Source organism: Eumetopias jubatus, unplaced genomic scaffold (assembly GCF_037043125.1).
Source record: "Eumetopias jubatus isolate StellerSeaLion01/CBP00866 unplaced genomic scaffold, mEumJub1_p1.0 scaffold_2, whole genome shotgun sequence".
Taxonomy (NCBI): domain Eukaryota; kingdom Metazoa; phylum Chordata; class Mammalia; order Carnivora; family Otariidae; genus Eumetopias; species Eumetopias jubatus.
Genome location: NW_028274808.1, coordinates 183,478,270 through 183,499,292, shown reverse-complemented (window position 1 = coordinate 183,499,292; position 21,023 = coordinate 183,478,270). Strand labels below are relative to the sequence as shown.

Sequence of the window (21,023 nt, the reverse complement as noted above, 5' to 3'; positions counted from 1 at the left end):
GAATGTGACTCTATTTATGTGACAAGTTGACAACATACAATTTCATGCTTGTTGAACTGATCGGTGTTATATATTCGCTGTGAATATTATGAAGCCTCACCATTATAAATATGAAACAGTATACACTTATTCAAAATAACTCCAGCAGTGGGAATTTATAGCTTGGTTGTTTGTGTTCTTATGAAGTCCAAATACCACCTTAAGAAGCTGCAGTGTGCAGAAACAGATGTGCAGTGTGACCGCGACCAAAATGGATCGGCGATGACCTATGTGAGAACGGGCTATTACATTCTGGTCTGCGTGGCAGCTGACACTGGTTTGTATTTAGATATGTGGCTGCTGAGAACACCGTGTCCTTAAAGCTCTGTTTAAACATGGGCCAAGGCATTTGTCTACTGGACTAATTATTTTACCACCCTTCTATGGCAAGTATCACTTTTTGTTTTCCAAAAAAAAAAAAAAAGAAAGAAAGAAAGAATGTGAATGTGTCTGCACACATACAGGCATGCATTTCCACGATGCTGCCTAAAGTTCCAGCAAGTACTTTAAACCTTGGTCATGTCAGGTGACTGTTGGCAAGGGTTCCCAAATGCCTGCATAACAGGATTGTACCACTTTTCTTGATCAGGTGCCTGGGAACGGGACAAGGCCACAGACCATCAATTCAGAAGCTGTCCCAGCAACTGTTTTCGGTTGGGTTTTATGTATTTATTTATTTATTTATTTATTTATTTTTCCTCCTCTTCCCACTCTCCTCCCCTTCTTTCCCTTAGCGAGCTTCAACCAATTTGCAAGTGTTCGCTTCCACAAGGACAAATTTGGAAGAGTGAAGAACAACACAATTTATCCAAATGTGGAAGGAAATGAAGGAACCAGGTGCCTTGCTAAAGCTAGATATCAAAAATTTGCATACGTAGTTTTCCAACAACAGAGGTGCTATTCGGAACAAAATAAATTGCTTGTATTGTATGCAAGGACACAAACCTTGACCAGGTTTGCAGTTGCTTCCCTGCTCATGTTTCTTGAGTACATCCAGATATTCCCACTAAGAAGCTCAGGTTAGTTGCCCTCCATAGGTAGACCTGAAAAGGTAATTGTTGATTTATTTTTTTATTTGATTACTTATTTTTAGGTCAACTTAAAAAGGCTATTGCTTACATCGGACGGAGCCTCTGGCAGTTTTATTTGGCTAAGAAAAATAAGCCCCCAACATTTGAAATATCAATTAAGCGGGTCCAGGATTGTCTAGTAATTCTTTTGTGTCCTAGTTGTTTGTTTGTTAGCTTAGTATTGGGTGATAATTTTCGCTCTTGTTTTGAGACCTAGCAAAGTATTCAGTGACTGGGATCCCGGGTCTCTTTGGAAACATCTTAATTACAATGTTCTGGAACTTCCCCATTCTAACAAAGTTTGCTATCCCAAATCTGCATCTCTCTCTACTTTTCCTGTTGGACTAAAGTGAAGTTGTTGTCGGTCTGTCTAGTAAATCCAACCCACAAGATAACATAATCACATACATTCATTTCTCAGGGACCTTGGCAGTTCTTATCTCCTTGCTTTTATGATCTCTTATGAACAGCCAGGAATAGCAATTTGCTGCCTGTTTGTAAAGCCATCTTCGTCTGAACCTAGCCTTCTCCTCTTTTATCACACGGCAATATTCTGCAGCTAAATCCCATTCGCCACATCGAAATTTGCTCTGAGCTCCGTTTTAGAATAATGTAAGTATCCTCTGCGTTCATGGAACATATCAAACACAGAGTGGAGGGCAATTACCATTTCAATGAACTATTTATTAATAGAAGATGGTTTGTGTGCTTTGCTTAGATTTATTGATGCCCTGCCCACTGTATAGCATAGCCTGAAGCTACTTCGTTCGCGGTTGTCAGCATCTCAGCCGAGCAGGTCTGCAGTTCACACAGTCCCGGTTCTTCCGTGTGCTTTGCTCAACTTGATTTTACCATTCTATCACCTAAAACATTAAACACGAGGTTCGAGTTCTGTGTTAAATCACAATTGCTTCCTATTAAGTGTTCCAAGCTACCCATTTTTATTAACAGTTACTTTATTAAATCCTTAATAACATAGATAGAATAGTTAGTTAATTTGTGTGTTGAGCCATGGATGTTAATTTGTAAACATAATAACATACTGCAATCATTTGCATAATAGCATTTTAATCTTTTTAGTAAAAGCTGTAATTCCCTACAAAGTACACTGAAGCAGAAACTAAGTGACTATTGGTAATAATACAAAAGGCCTTAAAATTCTGATCCTATTATAGTGTTGGAACATACCCAAACTGCTTCCATAATCTCTGAAATGTTACTGTTCTCTGATTTAGGTGTCTGTGTCAAGAATAAAAATGAAGTATAACTGGTAGCAGCAGACTATTTCCTAAATGTAATTTAGTATTCACTAAGCACCAGCACTTTGCAAATTGCTCTGAGGCTTTCCTTCAAAGTTCAGAGCTACAGCTATGCATATTGTGTGAGGAACACGAAGGAACTCACTCTAAACTTAGTTGTGCTGAAGACAGTGCTCTGATAAATCATGCTGGTTTGGCACATGGAAGGGCATCAGCCACCAAGGATTTGGCCATTGAGTCTCCCCCCTCCTCCCGGCCCTATCAGCCTGCACGCAGCTCCTTGAACTGACTGTCTCTGAGCATAAGTTTGGAAGAGAATGAAAAAGGGAAGGGGGGGAATATGAAACAAAGATACTTCTGGGGAAAAAAAGGAAAAAAAAAAAAACTCTATAGGAGGCTTGGTCTCTAGAGCCAATTAACACCAATCACAAGACTGGCCAAAAAAAAAAAAAAGTAGTCGTTTAAAAGTCAGGCCAAGTCATTTTACGCAAGATCTGGTAATTCATTAACCCATCCAGCCACAAACCTTGAATGAATAACTTGCAGTAGTAATGGAGATGGGCAGATCTACAAGGTAATAGTGTTTAGAATCTCCACCTATGCAAATTATTCTATTACTTGGGAACAGAAAAGGCCCAAAAGTATCTCCGATCATTGTTTTGGGACAAATGGCATAATGGATAAGAAGTCATTTATCTTCATAAAATTTTGCCCTTGCCAAGAATGAGAGTATTTATTTCATTGTGTACCTCTCTTCCCCTTTTCCTAGCTCTCATCCTAGCTACTTGTAATTCAGCATCTTTGGCAGGCTACAGTAAAATACAGTATCTCTGCTTTGCTTTCAAAACTATATGTCAGAGTGCACAATCTTGAGAGTAACCTCACAGGTTAAAGAAGAAGGAAAAAAAAAAACCACGTCCTTAGAAAATTGTTTTACATTGCAGGCAATTCATTTTGTAAAACCCACAATAAAAGTTTTCATTGCTAAAAGAATAGGCACATAATTATAGCGACAAATTAACCTTGTTAAAAATGTGAAGTCTGGGATAGGGAAGAGTAGAAGAGCAATTTGGCTCTCTGTTTAACAATGCAGTCTCGAAAGTTCATCTTTTTATCTGCTTTGTGTGTTGATTTCATTCAGAGGTGAGCCATCTGCTGGGCTGTGTCTCCACAGCATTGCATATAGACAGGGAGACATGGACAAACAGACACACATATGTGTAAGGCTACTATACAAGCATACACCGTTGCTATACAAACAGTTTGTCTGATCCAGCATCCTGAATCCTGATTACTTTAACCTACGCTAATATCTTTCAAGTAAATCTAAGAGGCAATGAGCCACTTTTTCCTGATTCCTCCCTAGGTTTTTCTCCTCGTGAATGTGGGTCTCCACTTTTCTGGCCCCAAAGAAATGTAGGCAGAGTTATTTTTAGGTAAATGACCCTCTGGAGAATTCAGAAGGTGGGAAAAGCCCAATCTATGCCCATAAAATGGTTCACCTGCATCTGGGAGCACCTAAAGTATCTGACATGAAATAAATAATTGGTCTCTAGTCAAAAACAAAAACAAAAACAAAACAAAAAACCCGCCATACACAAAATGGCACGTTCTATAATCATTGTGCCTAATGAAACATACAGATTCTCACTTTCCAAATTGCAAGTGGCTAAGAACCAGATCGACTTCCATGACAAATAGCAGCCAATCCCATCTCTTGTAACCACAACTTACATTAACAAAAGCAAACCCCAGGAAAGTTGGTGATGGTGGAAGATGTTCATGTAACCAGCACCTGCGACTTACTATTTATTAGTGGGGTTTGATGCCAATAGACATAGCCCTGTGGGTCAGAACTCCTGAGCCATATTTTTTCAGTGGTCAGCATAATGGCAGGGAGGAAATAGGGTGATAAACCAGATATTCCCCAGATAAGGCAGATGTTATCAAGGCAAGAATTCTAAAATAGTCATTAACTGAGGTGTGTAGATGACCACACACGCACGCACGCGCGCACATGCCCACAAAACACTATTTAGTCCCCTTGCAAGATAAGCCGACAGTAGAGGCTGAAAATAAAGCAGCACACAGGCTGGGTCAGATTGTTGCTTCCTGATTTGTGACTCTCCAAGATGAACATCTAACTGATTTATACCCAGAATTTGGAATTTTGTGGTAGACTACAAATGCAAAGATAAGTACAACATAAATTTTTAAAATACTCCATAAGTCTCCATGAGTTTCAACATTTTTCAATGTTCTTATGTTACAGCCAATTATCTCCCCACTTAAATGGCTATTATTTTCTTCCTTGAAGTCGATGTTCTCCGTTAAGTGTCATTGCCAAGTGTGGCAAAAATATGGTTGGGGGCTGTAAATTTAATTCAAATGACAAACATTTATTGATTGCAAATTGGAAATTCCAGAAATCTCGAAGAAGTGATTATTGTAAACTAATTCAGTGTCTCCGAAATAACAAAGGAGAATTTATTCTCTTGATTAAGGTGGGGTTGTTTTGACACAGATTTTTGTCTCTGTTGTTTTGTTAAAATTCCAAGAGGTTTGCCATTCATAGAAAAGTCTGTCTGACCACAGGCTGAGCAAGGAGCAGGAATTCATTACCATGGAAGGCTGCAGAATTTCCTCTAAGGAGACAACTGAAAAAAAGCAGACACCACGTAAATTTGTGGATTGGGTTAAATATGTTCTGCCCTGGAGGCAGCAGAGAGACGGAGAGCCCCTTTATCAAATGATTCACAAGTCTTAAGAAAGTACTTCAGCTCCTAAAGGTGAGCAGAAACGTAACCAGGAAGATATCCAGGAAGTTCGGATTCTCTTTGGAATATTTTTGAGTTAGCATTCGTTGCCACCTCCCTCTCTAACCAAACTCATATTCATCAGGGCTGATGGAATTTTCCTTCGTGGTGTTTCAAGTCTTTGTTCCCTGGACACCAGGCCCTCTGCTGTCACCTTGTCCCTTCCCTGCACCTGCATTGCATGGGGTTCGGAATGCAGCAGGGCCTGCTGTCCAATTTCTGCTTGCCCACAGTGCTTACAACAATGGCAATTAATACACTCTTAAACACGATCTCCATCAGATTGTTCTCCTGCTAAAAATCTTCACTGGCACCCTATTTCCCACGGTGCAAACTCTAAACACTCCCAATTGGGTTCTCACGGTCTGCTGTAATTGTGTACCCACCCTAAATCCAAACCTGTTTCTCCTACCGCTGTGTTCCCATCAGTACATATTTCACTTTGGGTAAACTGAGCTTCTCACCTTCATACCCCTGCTATGAAAACACTTCACTCTTATTCTTGTATCAGCCCTGTTGATGTTATTCTTGCTGCTTCCCTCCTTAGCGAGGATACACATGCACATACACACACATGTATATGTGTATATATGCATACACACAGTCTTGCAATTGCTAATATATATATATATAATATATATAACTCCATGTATCTAAATATACATGTACACATATACATGAATATACAGTGTTAGATTATTTTCAATTGCTAATAAACATCTATATATGTACACATGTATACGCAGTGTTGCATTGTTTGCTAATTGTTTCACACTTCTTCACTTGACCTCTCAAACTAGGTTTAGGGTTCTTTAGGAAACAGATACTTTGTGCTTTATATGTAATTATATATTACCTAATGTAGCTCACATCATCACTAAATATGCGATGGTCAATTCATGCCTTTAGTCCCAAATATTTTTTGCGTACTTACTTTCTGTTGTTTTCTAACAAACTACCTAGAAAAACTTCAGTGAACAAGACAAGCAAGGTCCTGCTCCCCAAATGCTCACAGTCATTTGAATAGCCAAGTTTTTGGAAACTTTTTGATAAGTACGTAATATACGCCCATTTTAGAAAAAAACAAATGAGACTACAACTGAAAGTCACACGAAGAAATATCAACTCACTTGCAGTCCCATCAGAATAACCAGGTATTCTTGAAAGCTTCCAACCACCATCCCCTTGTTGGCATGATAGACAGATAACGGGACACCACCCCGCGCTTTGTCTCCCACAGAAGTCCACAGTATCAGACCTTACTGAGCATCCCCGTGATCACTTGATCTGAATGTTGGCTGCAGCTGTGGGTGCTTCTCTCTCCATTAGCAAAGGCAGACTTCAGAACATATTATGAGTCATGACCTAGAGACAACAATATTCTCACTTGCCGTGTTCTAAAGAACCCCAGTGGCTGCATTCAGAAGTAACAGACAAATGAATGGAAGATGCTCATTCAGGTGTGTCAAGGAGGCATCGAAAGCAGATGTCTAAATGAAGCAGGGACAAGGTGGCCCACAGTGACCAGAAGGGCCAGTGTGCTATTTAAACTAATCCCAGGCCACCCATCTTTATATACTGCCATGCTGTAAAAGCACTCCTTTATTCTCCTTCTTCAAACAATGCACAAAGGCAAGAGAGGGAAGGAAGTTATGTTGCAATATTCTGAAACATAAATCTTGCTACCAACCACCTCAGAGACAGCATCCTGTTTTCCTGACACATGGATCAGATTCACTGGAGGCTGCACCTATAAAAGCCTGTGTCCTGTTTTTCTACGTGGCTTCTGAATAAAACCTGGTCACCTGCATTTACACGTCCAACACAGGTTGTGCAAACAGAGATTGGTGTTTGTGTGTCCAGTTTCTCAACCAACGTGGACAATTGGATATTGGCACCCCTCACTCCCACTGAGGAATTCACTCTTTCCCGAAGTGGGCCATTCAATTACGTTCTTCTTTTCTCTTAAAGTCAAATAAAAACAGGGGTGCCTGGGTGGCTCAGTCAGTGAAGCGGATGGCTCTTGATTTCGGCTCAGGTCATGATCTTGGGATGGTGAGATGGATCCCCGCGTCAGGCTCCGCGCTCAACGGGGAGTCTGCTTGGGATTCTCTCCCTCTCCCTCTGCCCCTCCCCCTGCTCATGTGCTCTCTCGCTCTCTCTAAAATAAATAAATAAATCTTAAAAAAAATAAAGTCAAATAAAAATTAAACTTAGATTCAAATTTACGAAAGCGGCCCAAGGCAGAAATTTCTATTTACTCCCAAGATTTTAAAATTTGGCTCTACTATCCATAGACTACCTATATCCTATCTGTATCTCTAAACACCCATTTCTCTCTGCTTTGATTAGAATTCAGAAATCCTGTGGCCAGTTTCCAGGGGTGTCATCAATGTGCTACTGGAGTCAGGGAAAGTGTTGAACCGCTTGGGGCCTCATTTCATTCTGGGAATCAGAGGTAGATCATGCTTGTTACTGGCAGATCAGAGGTGGCGGAAACCATGATTGTTTGGCTTGCTCAAGTACAAAGCCTTCACAAATGTGATGAGGCAGGGCTTTGAGAACTGGAAGAAAGTGAGCACGGGTAAAGTCCATGGGGAGAGGCTTAAAGGCACAGGCTCTTGGAAGGGCTTTGGGGGTGGGGCGTGGGGTCGGGGGGAAGGCAGCTTTGGAGGAAGCACCACAAAGCTGTGGCCCATCAAGGGTTACTGAGCTGCCCGTGGACCTCTCTCCCAGGGAGAGACAATTTTCAAAGTGTATGCTCCACACACACTTTTTTTTTTCTCCCATTATAAAAGAGATGTCTGAGTTTAACGCTAGAGGGCAAAGAGTAGAAGCATCTTGGCTGTATGCAAATGCTCGGGAAGCTGCTGCCCTGTCACAGGATTGCCACATACGGCCTTACCCTTTGCACAGACAAAGAAGAATGAGGTTTGTGACATCAGAGAAAACTCTTACAGGTTATCTCAACGGTCACTTTCACTGTCACTAAGAGAGTTCCTGACATCTCAGTCCCAGGGCCCTGGGCATCCCCATAATTCTCTGTGGCTTCTGATTCTTCATATCCTGTCTCTTAACAATACTCTATCTTCTCTCTCAAAGCTGATCAGTCCATCTTCGGTGTTTCATAAAAGGGAATTTCAGTGACTTTTTTTTTTAGGGATTCTCAACCTCAGCACTACTGTCATTTTAGAGCTGAACAGTTCTTTGTTGTGGGAAGCTGTCCCGGGCCCTGTGGGTTAGTTAGCAACAACCCTGGTCTCCACCCACGAAATGCCAGGAGCAGCCTCTTGCCTTCAGTCCTAAACATCAAACCCATCTCCAGACACTGCTACACGTCCCTTGGGGGGCAAAACTGCTCTGAGTTGAGAGTCACTGGTTTAAAATGAGCTAATGAGAAATTAAATTAAATGAACCTTGTGTTTTAGAGCACTGAAAACAATTCTATCAGTGGTAGAAAGTGATACGGGGAAGCAAAAGGGGTGTCTTCGTACAGATTAAAGCATCTATATATAACTAGCTGGTGAACCAAGTCTCCTAGAGGTGTAAATGAGAAGTACCCCACGCAGGGGCCACAACACCGAAACATGGGGACACAAGGTCATGAAGAAGGGAGTTTTTGAAACTAGCCCACCAGGGAGGCACTGACCAGCCCTCCCCCCCACCACCAACCAATTAGTAATTCCCTACTCGTCATCTGCAAAATGCATGGCAATCACCCAACATGGAATAGCCGATTTTTAGATAAGAGGCCTACAGAGATGACATTTTTTAAAGTACTGTTTATTTAATGCAGCATGACTTAAACGGGCCTGTCGCCTGACAAGCGTACTGAATGAGGAATGTTCAATTTACCAGTTCTAACTAGCCAAGTCCTCACATGAACTTTCTAAGACCCGGCTGAGAAGCCTGGGAAGTGTAACTAAACCACAGTCCTTCAGGGCTCCTTCTCCGCAGCCCCGACTCCCCCGCCTTGAGCGCTCTTTTAAGACTCTGTTCAGACATCTTAGAAAATCTTAGCTGTGGCCAGAACCTACAGCCACCCCAGCTCCCCCCAACCCCCCAGTGATCCCGGCTTCCACGTCAACCAACACTGAAAGGCACGAGTCCATTCTATCTTTAAATACATTCAGCAAAGCGGCGGCTTGGTACGTCTTTGTAAAGGATGGTGGTCACCCAACCTCACTGCTACTCTGTTTTTTTTATCAGTGATACAGACTGGAAAGTCAGATCAATTTGGGATTCAATTCTCTGGTCTTCATTTGTCAACTGTGTGCCCTGGAGAAAATCACTTAACCTGAGACTCCATGTCTGCATAGGCAAAGTGGGAATGACACTCAGGGTACCTAAAAAATAGGCTGTTTTGAGGGAACTGTGAGAAGACACATATAGAGCCCGGGGCTCTCCAAATGGTGGCCACTGTTGTTATCATTCATTATTATTGTTATTAATACTACTATAGTCACTATTCACTCATTAGTCAACACACATTTATCCAACACCTTCTGTGTGCTGGGTGCTGAAAAACCCCGGTAAATATTGTAAAATTGGTTTTCTTAATGACTCAATAAACATTTATTCAGTGGCTTTTATGTGCTGGGTGCTGGAAAAACTCGATAAATATTGTAAAATTGGCTTTCTTAATGACTCAAGATTTCAACCAAATACACTGAGGTTTAAGAAATGTCTCTGCTGGTGGGATTAAAAAATACACTCCAAGGGCTTTGCATGGAGCCTGGCACATGTTAGGGAGAAGAAGTCAGATGATGACAGAGGTGTGCGTGGCTGTGATATTGAAAAGTAGTTGATTTGACGATCTTTATTCAATTCGTTTGCCAGAGCACTCGATCTCTGTCCCTACAAGAAACCGCTTATTTTCAAGTAAATGAGTGCTGATCTTGTGAGAAAGAACTTTTTTTCAAAGTAACACTTTAATAGGAGTAGATTAACATTCCTTATTATAGGGTAGGCTTATAATAAGAGTCTGGAGCCTGGGAAGTAATTTTCACTATTGAAAGGTAAGCGAATTTTTACTAATTTATAAGTAAATATTAGAGTAGCTGGGTTTAGAAGTTTCTATGACAGACAGAAATCAGAGGTATGATCACAAAATAACAATAAGAATAACTGCTCACTTACTTTGTGAGGCAAATAAAGGTAAACATCTACTCTCTTGGATTAAAAAAACGCATTATTTTACATTTCACATTAATTTACATTAGGCCCTTTTCTGTGGGAAATAGACAGGAATAAACAGGTTTAGAGTTTTGTTCTTCTTTGTCACTAATTCTTTCACAACCCTCTTAGTATTTCAACACAGTTTAATACACTCTATTGGGGGCCCTTAGCCCCTTAATTCTCAAAACAACAACAACAAAATCCATTTATTTTGCAAACATTGCTTTTCCACAAAATTGGAAGTGCCTACCTGTGATAAAAAGTCTTTTGATGACAGCAAAGTAAGAATGCATTATGCTTTCAGGCCAATAATCATATTGTGGCCCAAGCCAAGTTCGATGAGAAATTAATTTTGACCAAGGGACGCCCTTACCTCAAATATGTTTGAAGGCTCATTGTTGTACTGATTGGATATTATTTCTGATTGGTCACTGCACCACTTGAGTCCACCCAGAAAGCTGTCTGTATCCAAGTCGTTCACGTCTAGTTCAGAAAGGTCAAGTTCAGGAAGATCTGGGCAAAGAGGCTGGTCTTCACCAACCAGAGCGGCACACTGTAGGAGGCAGGGGGGAAAAAAGCTTTCATTAACTGCAGGAATTTATTAAACTGCAATAGCATGTGATAGGAATTAAGCCTGGCTAATTCCACCACACCACCAAAGCTGGTTTCCAGGGTTTTAGTCACCAGAAAAAAAAAAAAAAAAAAAAAAGAAAAAAACCTAAATTCCTTTACTTACTTTGCTCTAAAAGGATACTGTGCCTGATCTATTCCATCCAAAATTCTGCCTCCAAATTCATGGTAAGTGCCATGTTTCCAATGAAGCCCTCTCTGATTCTTCCAGTTAGCAATCAACTGAATCTGTACCTTTTTTGACGGTTAGTGCTTGAGTTTGAGTTTCAAGTTGTTTTCTGGTTAAACATATGCAAAATTTTACTCTACCCTGAGTATAATCTCTTGAGGGAAGGATACAAACTTGATTTTACCTTGGATTTGCCATCCCACATAATAGAAACAAAATAAACAATCACTCAATGAAAAATAAAAGCGTAAGAACTCTACCAGGAAAACTTTACCCATTTACACCCCTTTTAACCTTTGCAATCCACATAATTCCGTTAGCAACAAATGACGCAAGCCTTTTTACTTGTCTATGGTTCTCTTGAATCGTTATTTTAATCTTTTACTCTCAATTTGACTTTTCATGAGCTTTAGCACATCATCTTGAACAGGTCAAAAACAAGTTCCTTGAGATAGAGACAAAAGTCATAAGTTTTTCTATATGATCTTTACATCTTTCCCTATGTTTATGTTGCAAGTCATGTGTGTTGGGGTGTGTGTGCAGTATGATCGGGATTGCCTGACATCTACAAAGGAAAAACCACTATAGCACTCCACAATTATATATATATTTTTCATCATTTATGTATTCTTAAACTATGCTGAAGTGAATTCAAAAGAACTCTTCTTCTTTGGAGTTTTTACATGATTTCAATCTATTGAGAGGTTGAACATAGCCCATACTATGGCTGAGCTGTTTGTCAGCAAGGCTATTTCAGATTGGAATAGTCTTCCACTTCCTTGCATGGAGTAGGGTGGCCTTTCAGTTGTCCCACACTGTGGCTTTTTGAAAAAAGGTGGGCCACCTGATTGAAGAAGTGGTCTTCTAACCCCAAATTGGCCATCTGACTGCTGATTTCCTCACTGCATCCTGTGAAGAACCCTGCTGAAGTTTCCTACCGCGGGGGCCTGAGGATGCCAGAGCCCCAGGACTTTATCCACCTGCAAGCCAAGGTGTCTAAATCAGCAGGCACACACTCTGAGGTGGCACCCTCACGGCCCTACCTTCCAAGGTCAGGAGAGATGCTGTGGAGTTGCTCACATCCAGGCAGCAGTTGGGCATGAAGCTGAAGATCCCGCTTGACATTTAGGTTTTGAATAAAATAAGTTTTATGCAGATTTTTTTCCCGAGCACCCCTGTCATCCCTGGCAGGCTACATTACATGGGTCATATGCAGCAGCATGATCATAAGCACCACGCTGAGAAGTAGGTACTGGGTAATGGAGTCAGCAGTTGGTACGGGGAGGCTAGGAGCAGCCTGAAGATGACTGTGATTCTTCCCTAAGACCGCCAGGCCCCAGTGAGATCCCAAACTGAGGGCACACAGGTGATGCAAAAAGAAAGGGCAAGCCCCTCCACCTAAACTCTTTCCTTATCATTTTATTGGTCATTCCGTTTTTATTACCCGAGGTAGCCCCAAGTTGCAGATCAGTATACTTGACTAGGTTTATAAGGAAGCGGGGGCCGGGCTGGGGAGAAGATTTTGTTCTGGTACAATGTTCTCATTCTGTTATGGGTGTAACACTTCTCAGGCTCCATACATGCCCACATTGCTTATCCTCCGAGGACAAACACACGGTGTTAACTCTTCCACAGCACCATCAATCCAGAGACCAGGGGATAACTTTTTTCAATGGTGCAAAACCCCCTAGGACTGCATTGAGGGCTAGTCCTTAACCAGAAAAGCATAAACAACAAAAACAGCAACAACAACAAAAAAATCAAACGAGGGTAGGAAACACAGGAGCTCTCCAACTGGCTTAAGTTCCTGTCATGGAGAGCACAACTTAGGAACCGTGCTTTGGAATGCTGGAATGCCCTACGGATTGGTGAGCAACTTCTTGCTGTCTCTCTCCTTCACTGCCTTCTCCAGGCATGGCTCGTTCAAAATCCTTCACCCTTTCGGGAACGTGCATTTTGTAAGTAACTTTTGAAAACCATTAAAAAGACCAGATCAATTTCTGTCATTTTGCTGGGCTGTAACTCACACACTTCTTTCCTTTCCTCTCTTTCTCTCTCGTTTTTGCTCTTATGTTATGGTTGAAAATGTGCGTGTGCTCTTGCCAATGTTGACATGCTAATAAAATCAGGGTTTCTGAATGTGCCATTATCCTGATAATCTAAAACACATTAGTGGTAGCAGGTGTTCCTGTTATTAATTTATATTTGGCCTTTGGATGACGCCAGACTTAACAGTCCGAGCCCTGTAACTGTCCTCATCTGACATGTTGGTATTTACTGCTTCCCTATACATCTGTAACAGGTGAGCTTTATTGCAATTACAGAGACACATTCTACTGCCTCTTTGCAACTATGACAGCTATTTCCCAACCGTAGCCTTAATTTTATAATAAGATTTAAGAGGATAAAGCAGTCACTAAACACAAAAGGCTAATTATTGTACGTTTTTTCACCCCAACAGACTTTTCTCTTAGTTAAGGAGCAGACAATAAATTAGCTTAACTGCACTGATGATAATGAATCATCATAATTAAGTATAATTCTCCATTAACCTTTCGGAGGTTTTTGTGCCATTGATGGTAAATTTTAAAGAGAGAGAAGAAAGAGTGGACTTGGCCACATTAATTATATTAATGAAAAAAGAATTCTTACTTCTTAGGGAAAAAATTAGTGAGGACAGGGACAAGGGAGTAGGGCGGGGGGCAGTAAAGAATGACAGTCTTCGTGGAGTGCATGTCATGTGAATTGTCTCTATCAATCTTGGTAACCTTATTGTACATCACCTTCATTAAACTGTGAAACACTGGGGACTCCGAGTAGCTATAGTGATCGAGGCCCTTATTAACCACTGCGCTGTCCTGTCATTATGTGCAAAAGGGCATAATACGTTTTAGGATGACAGCAAACATTAATGATTCAAAAAATGAAAGCTGCTTCTGCTACCTGCTGCTCGTAATAGGTTAGACTGGCCGAGGTGATTCCCAGAGCGGCCACCGCGAAGGCAAGGCTTCTAGCAGCTTGCTGTCTACCGTGCAACAGAGAGGTGACTGGCCAGTCTCAGCCGCCCGACAACTCAATCCACCGCTGGACACTTAGCCCGGGAACTCACCTCCTTCGGAAAAACATAAAAGGGCCCCTGTTCTAAATTAGCTCTGACGCTTCCTTGAAAATGACTGCAGGAATCCCAGTGATTAAAACAAATCCTCCATATTTCCATATCAACTCCCAACAGCATCAGGAATAAGACAAGATGGAAAAATGAAACTATAGCAGCTGAGCCCCCACACTGGCAGCCAGACAACCAGCCACAGGACACTCCGGCTACTCCAAGACAATGAGGACTTTGAAGCCACTTATAACCCTGACTCAGAAGAGCGACAGGACATACGAATCACCCAGATCTCTCCCACCTTACCAAGAAACCACGACAAGATAAGGACAAGCAGGATCCGCAAGGACCATCTGCCAGGGCAGGAGAGGGCAAGCCGAGCCCACTTGTGCAAATCCGGTAAAGAGTTAAGAACGCAGGGCATGGCTCACTAGAGAGGAGAAATGCGTTCGCAGGCAGCCCCGGCCAAATTATTTGCACTTTAGATGTGTATCGCTGCACCACATGGACATCTTATTTAACCAAATCACGTGTGGCACTTGATCCTCCCCCTCACCCTACGTGCCCCCAGCTACCCAGAGGAAGCACTGGCAGCCCTCTCTCTGCCAGACTCATTGTTAGCTGCTCCGATCCCCCGTGCAATGCAACTGGGTTCCAGCTCATCACGGTCCACAGAAAGTTTAGCTTCTTTCCCCAAGTTGCCCAAACTTCCCGAGAACATTCCATTGTGCTGAATGCAAACACGCCGCGGTCCTCCGTCCCCCCGTTAGTCACTGGAGGCTCCAGAGATTATGAGGAAACGGCTTGCTTTTCTCCCCCTGTATGAATTGTGGCCAGCAGAGACTGTGGAATTGATGTATTGCCGTCTATTTTTACACAAGCAGCGAGCAGCCCCACACACAGCCCTGCATAAACTCCTCTCTCCGGCTTCAGGCAGCTCTCCGTGGTACAGAGAGATTTAACCATTGGCTTCCCTGCCACCGACACTAATGGAAAACCTTGCATCGTAAGGCAGAGATGTATTTTTTATTTGCTGACCAAATCTTTCCACCACATATAGGTGTTTTAAGGGAATCAGCTTCGTTGTTTTGTGTGCTGTGGGGAAAGCAATCTAAAATAGCCTAGCAGGATTATTTAGGATTTTGTGAGTTCTCTGTCTGATGAACAGAGAGGGAAAAAAAAAAAAAAATCCGGACTAGAGTCAAAACTGACTATATTTGAGCACATCCATTTTAATATTTTTATCTTCAACTTATTATAAATAGAAATGGCATTTTTCCAACCGGGCCACTAAACACCACTGGAAAGACTTCAGCTTCTGATTCATATCAATATCTTAGAGCATAAATATTGCATATGAGTAGAAACAGAGCCAAAGGCACATGGAAAGAGTTTCCAACTGCAACAGATATGGGTGACAGCAGCTAAGCTTTGATTTGCTCAAGGGATCTCAGAGCCACCTTAAAATAGCAAACTTATTGGAGTTAAGATAAGATTGAGATTCCCTTCCAAAAGCTCCTGCCCGGGCTACTTTTCTGCCTCCTCTCCTTGTCCAAGCCCTTCCCCCCCTACAGGAATCAGTGCATCGGAAGGGAGGGAAGCTCTCTAGTCCTTCCTGCAATGCCCAGCCCAGCCCCAGCTCACCTCGATGTCACTCCATACAGAGTCCTGGTTGCACATGTCCCACGCCATCCAGCTCCTGAATGACGCCAGTCAAGCTTTTTCAACTCCAATCCACAGTGACACAGAGCACACACTCATGCAGGCAACCAGCCCCTTACTGAGAGTGAACTGAAGGCACCTGTCTTACTACAGTCCCCAGTCACATGACAAAGCTATTAAAAAGTAGGCTGGGCTGTCACTCACCCAGCCTCCCTTCTCCTTGCAGCTTGCTGCTCAAACTCGTGACGTCACTCAAAGGCAGCCCTCTGCCTCAGTGAAGTAACGTTTAAAAAAAAAAAAACGGAAAGAAGAAAGAAAGAAAGGAAACACTTGGACTTTTTGGAGGCTTCAAGCATCATGCTGTGATTAAAGCCAGCTTTGAATGCCACAGACTCAAAACGGAGCCCTGGCCATATAATAACTAAAATCCCCTGCAATCTTTTTTTAATTTATTTTCCTTCCAAAACAAGCAAGTGGCAAAGCTGCCTGTTTCAGGACAGAGTAACTATACTCTTCGCTAAAACGTGCACTCCCTAAGGATTCAAATTCGAAGACCTCCAGTGGACTCTAGCTCGGTTTGGGACTAAAGCAAGAGCTTATCACATGATGCATTTTTATGAGACATTTTCTAATTGGGGGAAGTGTTTGAAAGCAGAGAATGGGTCAAGCGATTTTTTTTTTCCTGTTTAATCAACAAAAGTCTGTATTTGTTAAGGTATAAACAAACTCCTCTACCGAGGAATCGGCTATTCCCGTGGCAGGAGGGAACACCAGCTCCCGAAGTGTTACTGCAATGTGCTTTGCTCCTTATAAGGAAAACAAGGAAGAAAATACCACCCTTTCAGGTTCTCTAATTATTTCCATTTCTCTCATAGGCTCCCAGAAAACAAGTGTTAGTAAATACAGTTGCTGCTGCTGTGTCTAGATCAGCTGAGTTTCCTGGCTGCCTTTTTTCATACATGTAGCATTTCCACTCCAGCTACCTTAGGGTGCCTTTTTGAATAAACACTGGATTCCAACCCTAGTGCCTGGGTTGTGCAGTTTGCATTTGAGACCAAGAATGTCCGTGGAGTAAGGGAAAAATACTGACATGCTATTAGCAGAAATGTTCATTTCTGGAGCTTTAAAATTTTTTTTTCTTATTTCTCAGCTTCTACCCCGAGACAATGAAGGCTAATGCAGGTGCACTGTTTTAAGATGACATACATATTGAATACATAACAAACTCAAGGTACTAGATATCACCGAAAAACATTTCCCATAACACCACAGTGGTCTGATTTAACCCTTCCAAGTTCCAGGGAGAGGCACCCATGGTATATATATTTGTGATTACATATGTTTTTAATAGAATTTTAAACCCAATATACTTTTAAAATCAGCTCAATTCTTTTCCTTGATAATAACTTCTCTGAAAAAAATCCCCCAGGTATCTAAAAATAATTTTAAAGCACTATTAATTTAATCTCCTGTTCTACTAAGGTTAATTTAATGTGTTCTCTCTTGTCCATCTCTTTCTAAAGAAGAAAGAAATGGTGATTTGCTCTCTAACACATTTTAGATGTGGAGTTGCTCAAATATTAAAGTGAAAGGAAGGAAAATCAAACAAACAAAAATCAGTTTCTTCTTTCAGACCACATGTGTTATAAGGTATTTTTCGACTCTGATATCTGCAACAAGTTGCCAGCAAATTCCTGAATCATGTGACGAAATTGACAGTTTGTCATTACTGGACGTAAAAAGATGGCCCAGAGCTTTGACATTTTAAGTTAGCTGAATACATTTCACTGGCACATTTTTCCCTCCTACAAATAGTGGAAAATTACTGTAGTTTTAATTTTCTAAATCAAGAAAGAACAGGAAAATACAACCTCGGGAAGGCTTTTATACATGCAATTAGTGGCATTACTCTGCACTCCCCACAAAGAAACACTAATTTTCTTCCCAATTATATTCCGATTTAATGTAAAACTACAGTAAATTATTAAAATTCACGGCAAAGGTCACTGGCTCAACCCTCAACACAGTCAACTGTGAAATAATACTGGTCACTTGACCAAGAAGAGTTGATGTTTATTAATTATTATCAGGTGATCCCTGTGGTGAGTTTTCTCTGATACTTTTAATTGTGTTCATCGACTGCAAGGTATCCATTATGTATATATTTATAATATAATTTATATATTTATAAAATATATATTTTTGTATATAGGATATTGATAAATATATACATATTTTTTAAATCATGGTCACACATTTTGGAGACGTTCTTTACATTGGAACAATTTGTATTGTTTTTGCTATTTTAACCTGCTCACATTGTGTTGTTGGAGTTTTCTTCTTCGTCTTTTTTGCCACCTAATTCCACTTTTTCTTAATCAAACCAGCACATTCACTGAAACCACAGGTGGTTTTATATACTTTTTTTCCCCTTCATCATCACAAAGAGGGTTAGTTAGGAGTCAAAACACTGAAATGACTTACAAACTACAGCCTACTGCATTTTCCCCCCAAAATTCTACTACTGTACAATCCAAAGTTTAAAAAGATGCTTGGGATGAATTAGAGTAAATTCCACCATTTTTTGTTGTTGTTGTTAAGTCTCAAAATTACAACTCTAACGAGAGGGATATTATTGAGGTCTTATAATTTGGTTAATTAGCTCTTCGGATTAAAAATTCTCTCCTGTCCATGTTTTTTTTTTTTTTTTCTTTTCTCAGGAGAACATAAATTGTTAGTTGCTCACCAACCTTGCTTTTTTCTGGCTTCCCAGGCGGTCTCTATATTTAATTCTCTCTCTCTGCCTTGACTGTTTTTTCTCTTCCTCTCTCCCTGCAGCCCTCCTCACGCCTCTTCATCAACTTTGCCTCTAAGATTTCCAAATGTTTGGTTTCAATCAACAAGGACCTATTGAAATTTTACTGTGTCCACAGCAACGTATTGCAAGGCCTGCCAAGAAGGCACATGACATGGACACAAGGGAGCTGACAATTTTAGGGGGATGACAGTCCTTAAAAACAGAATGACTTGATATGAAAAAACAATGCTACTTTGCTCAATATCCAGATTCCTCTTCTCCTTAAAACACACCCTTTTTAAGTACAAGGTCCTTTCACTAACCATTACAATTCACACCCAAATCAACCCCACTTTGTCCCAACAATAGAAAGAGGTATTTATTAACATCTGTTGAGTGCCCATAATGTTCCATATCTTCACAGAGCCTAGATTCCATCCTCAATGGAATTTCTCCCCCCACTAGTTCTGTTAACGTTTCCCAAGACTCCAACATTAGTGAAGGCAAGAGATCTAGCTTCAGTTGATAACAAGAGAGAAAATACACCTTCAAGAGGATAATTCCACGCTATAACAAAAATATTTGACAAAGTACGCAACATTTCCCCACTGCTGTCCCAAACTACAGGCTTTTCCCACTCTATTTCAGATAATTGCCGCTTAAAAAAAAATAATAAACGAAATCAAACTCAAACCCCCAAGCAGACAACAGCAAAGACAATTTGTTTTGATGTCATTATTGCATACAGGTGAGAACCCAGAAGTAAAGCGTTACTAGTATAAATATCTCTGCCCATTTGTTTTTATAAACTTAACCAGAGATGTAAGGACAAATTTAAGGCTGAAATTTATAAAGAAAGAAAATTGGAGAAGAAAACATATATAGCAGAGCTTACATGAGCTTGACATTAAGATCAGCATTTTATATAGCAAATTTCAATCAATTTTGGTCCTCAAACAACTCAATAAAGATCATCTGTGTACTCATTTTATAACTGAGAAAGTATTAAAAAAAAAAAAGCCAAGGGTTTAGGTAGCAGCTAAAAGGGCATATAGATCTCTGAAAACCCTTCTAGGAAGAACTAAGTTTCATACATAAGAAAAATATTCATTCCCAAATCAAAAGCACAGCAAAGACCCCTGCAGAATTTTATATCCAAGAGAGTGTCTGCATAGCTGGAAACCAACATTCCTGGGAATGCTGCCTGCCTAGAGCACTCTTCCAGAAAGGAAAGGGATCTGCCCAGAATTGCTAATATTTCTTAAAGTTAATCATTGCTAACAGGCATTCAACTGCTTGCTTTTAATTCCTAGAGGGGCTAATTGATTCTGATATCCCATGTCAGTTTCTGAGCACATGCTCTGAGCCTCTGGGACACGTCTGAAACTGAGGCCATTCCGGGGACAAAAGTTGGTGGCAGGGCAGGGTATACCAGAGACCTCTAGCCTTAAACCCTCTCAAATCAAGTCTTATTTTGCACAAAACTGCCACGATAATGTGAACAAAGCACCTTTGGGGAAAAAATAGAAGAAAGTCAGTGGACAGTTTTAATGCCTCCTTGCGCTCATTTATATATTTTTTTCAAATAAACTGAAGGTGATAGACAACCTCAGCAACACATCTTTTATCCCCAATAAAACCTTCTGCACAACAGCTCTATGCAAATGAGTCAGCCTGTATTTTAAGACAGACCTCAAAATCTGCTCTTGCCATGTTTCACATTAGAAAAAAATAATGTGAAAAATGTGAGCTGCCGTCAATTGGACTAATCTAAACTAAAGCAAAAAGTATGCTTATTAGGTCCACAGATAAGAGAGAACAAAAGGTGGTGACAATCTGCTTTTGTCTATTTAATTCTGCTGTATTTGTGCCTCTCCAGACATTTTCATTTAACCTTAATTATTTCAGGTTAATTCATCTATAATGCAGTGAGTTATTGATTATATGAACAAGAAATACTCAATAGGATTATTTAGCAATTGTTTTTTTACTGAAACTGAAAATAAAGCATATCATATTTTATTAAATTTGATACTATTTTAAAAATTTAAAGTGCTACTGAACCTCACTAACACAACACTTCCCTCAGTAAGACTGTTTTATCCCCTAAGGAACTTAGTGAGGGCCGGGGGAAAACTGAGGTATGCAAATTATTAAATTGAAAAAAAATATTTGTTAGTCAAACAGTTCCCCCTGGTACTTTTTTCTAGAGCTTGGGTCCTAATGAGCTTAACTTTTCTTGATTTTAGGGAAGTAAATTGTATTTCTCAACTAGTCTCAAAACGGAAGAATTA

At 40.7% G+C, this 21,023-nt stretch overlaps 1 protein-coding gene across 3 annotated transcripts in view; it reads right to left on the bottom strand.

The window, feature by feature from the left end:
- Positions 1–21,023, bottom strand: part of PPARGC1A (PPARG coactivator 1 alpha) — a 299,724-nt gene that overhangs the window by 79,177 nt on the left and 199,524 nt on the right. For 2 of the 3 annotated variants that reach the window (XM_028088353.2, XM_028088372.1), the window contains exon 2: positions 10,736–10,915. In XM_028088353.2, the coding sequence (XP_027944154.1) occupies positions 10,736–10,915 (180 nt within the window). Of the gene's footprint in view, positions 1–10,735; positions 10,916–15,914; positions 15,963–21,023 lie in introns of those variants that run through there. The other variant, XM_028088362.2, reaches the window with a different exon arrangement.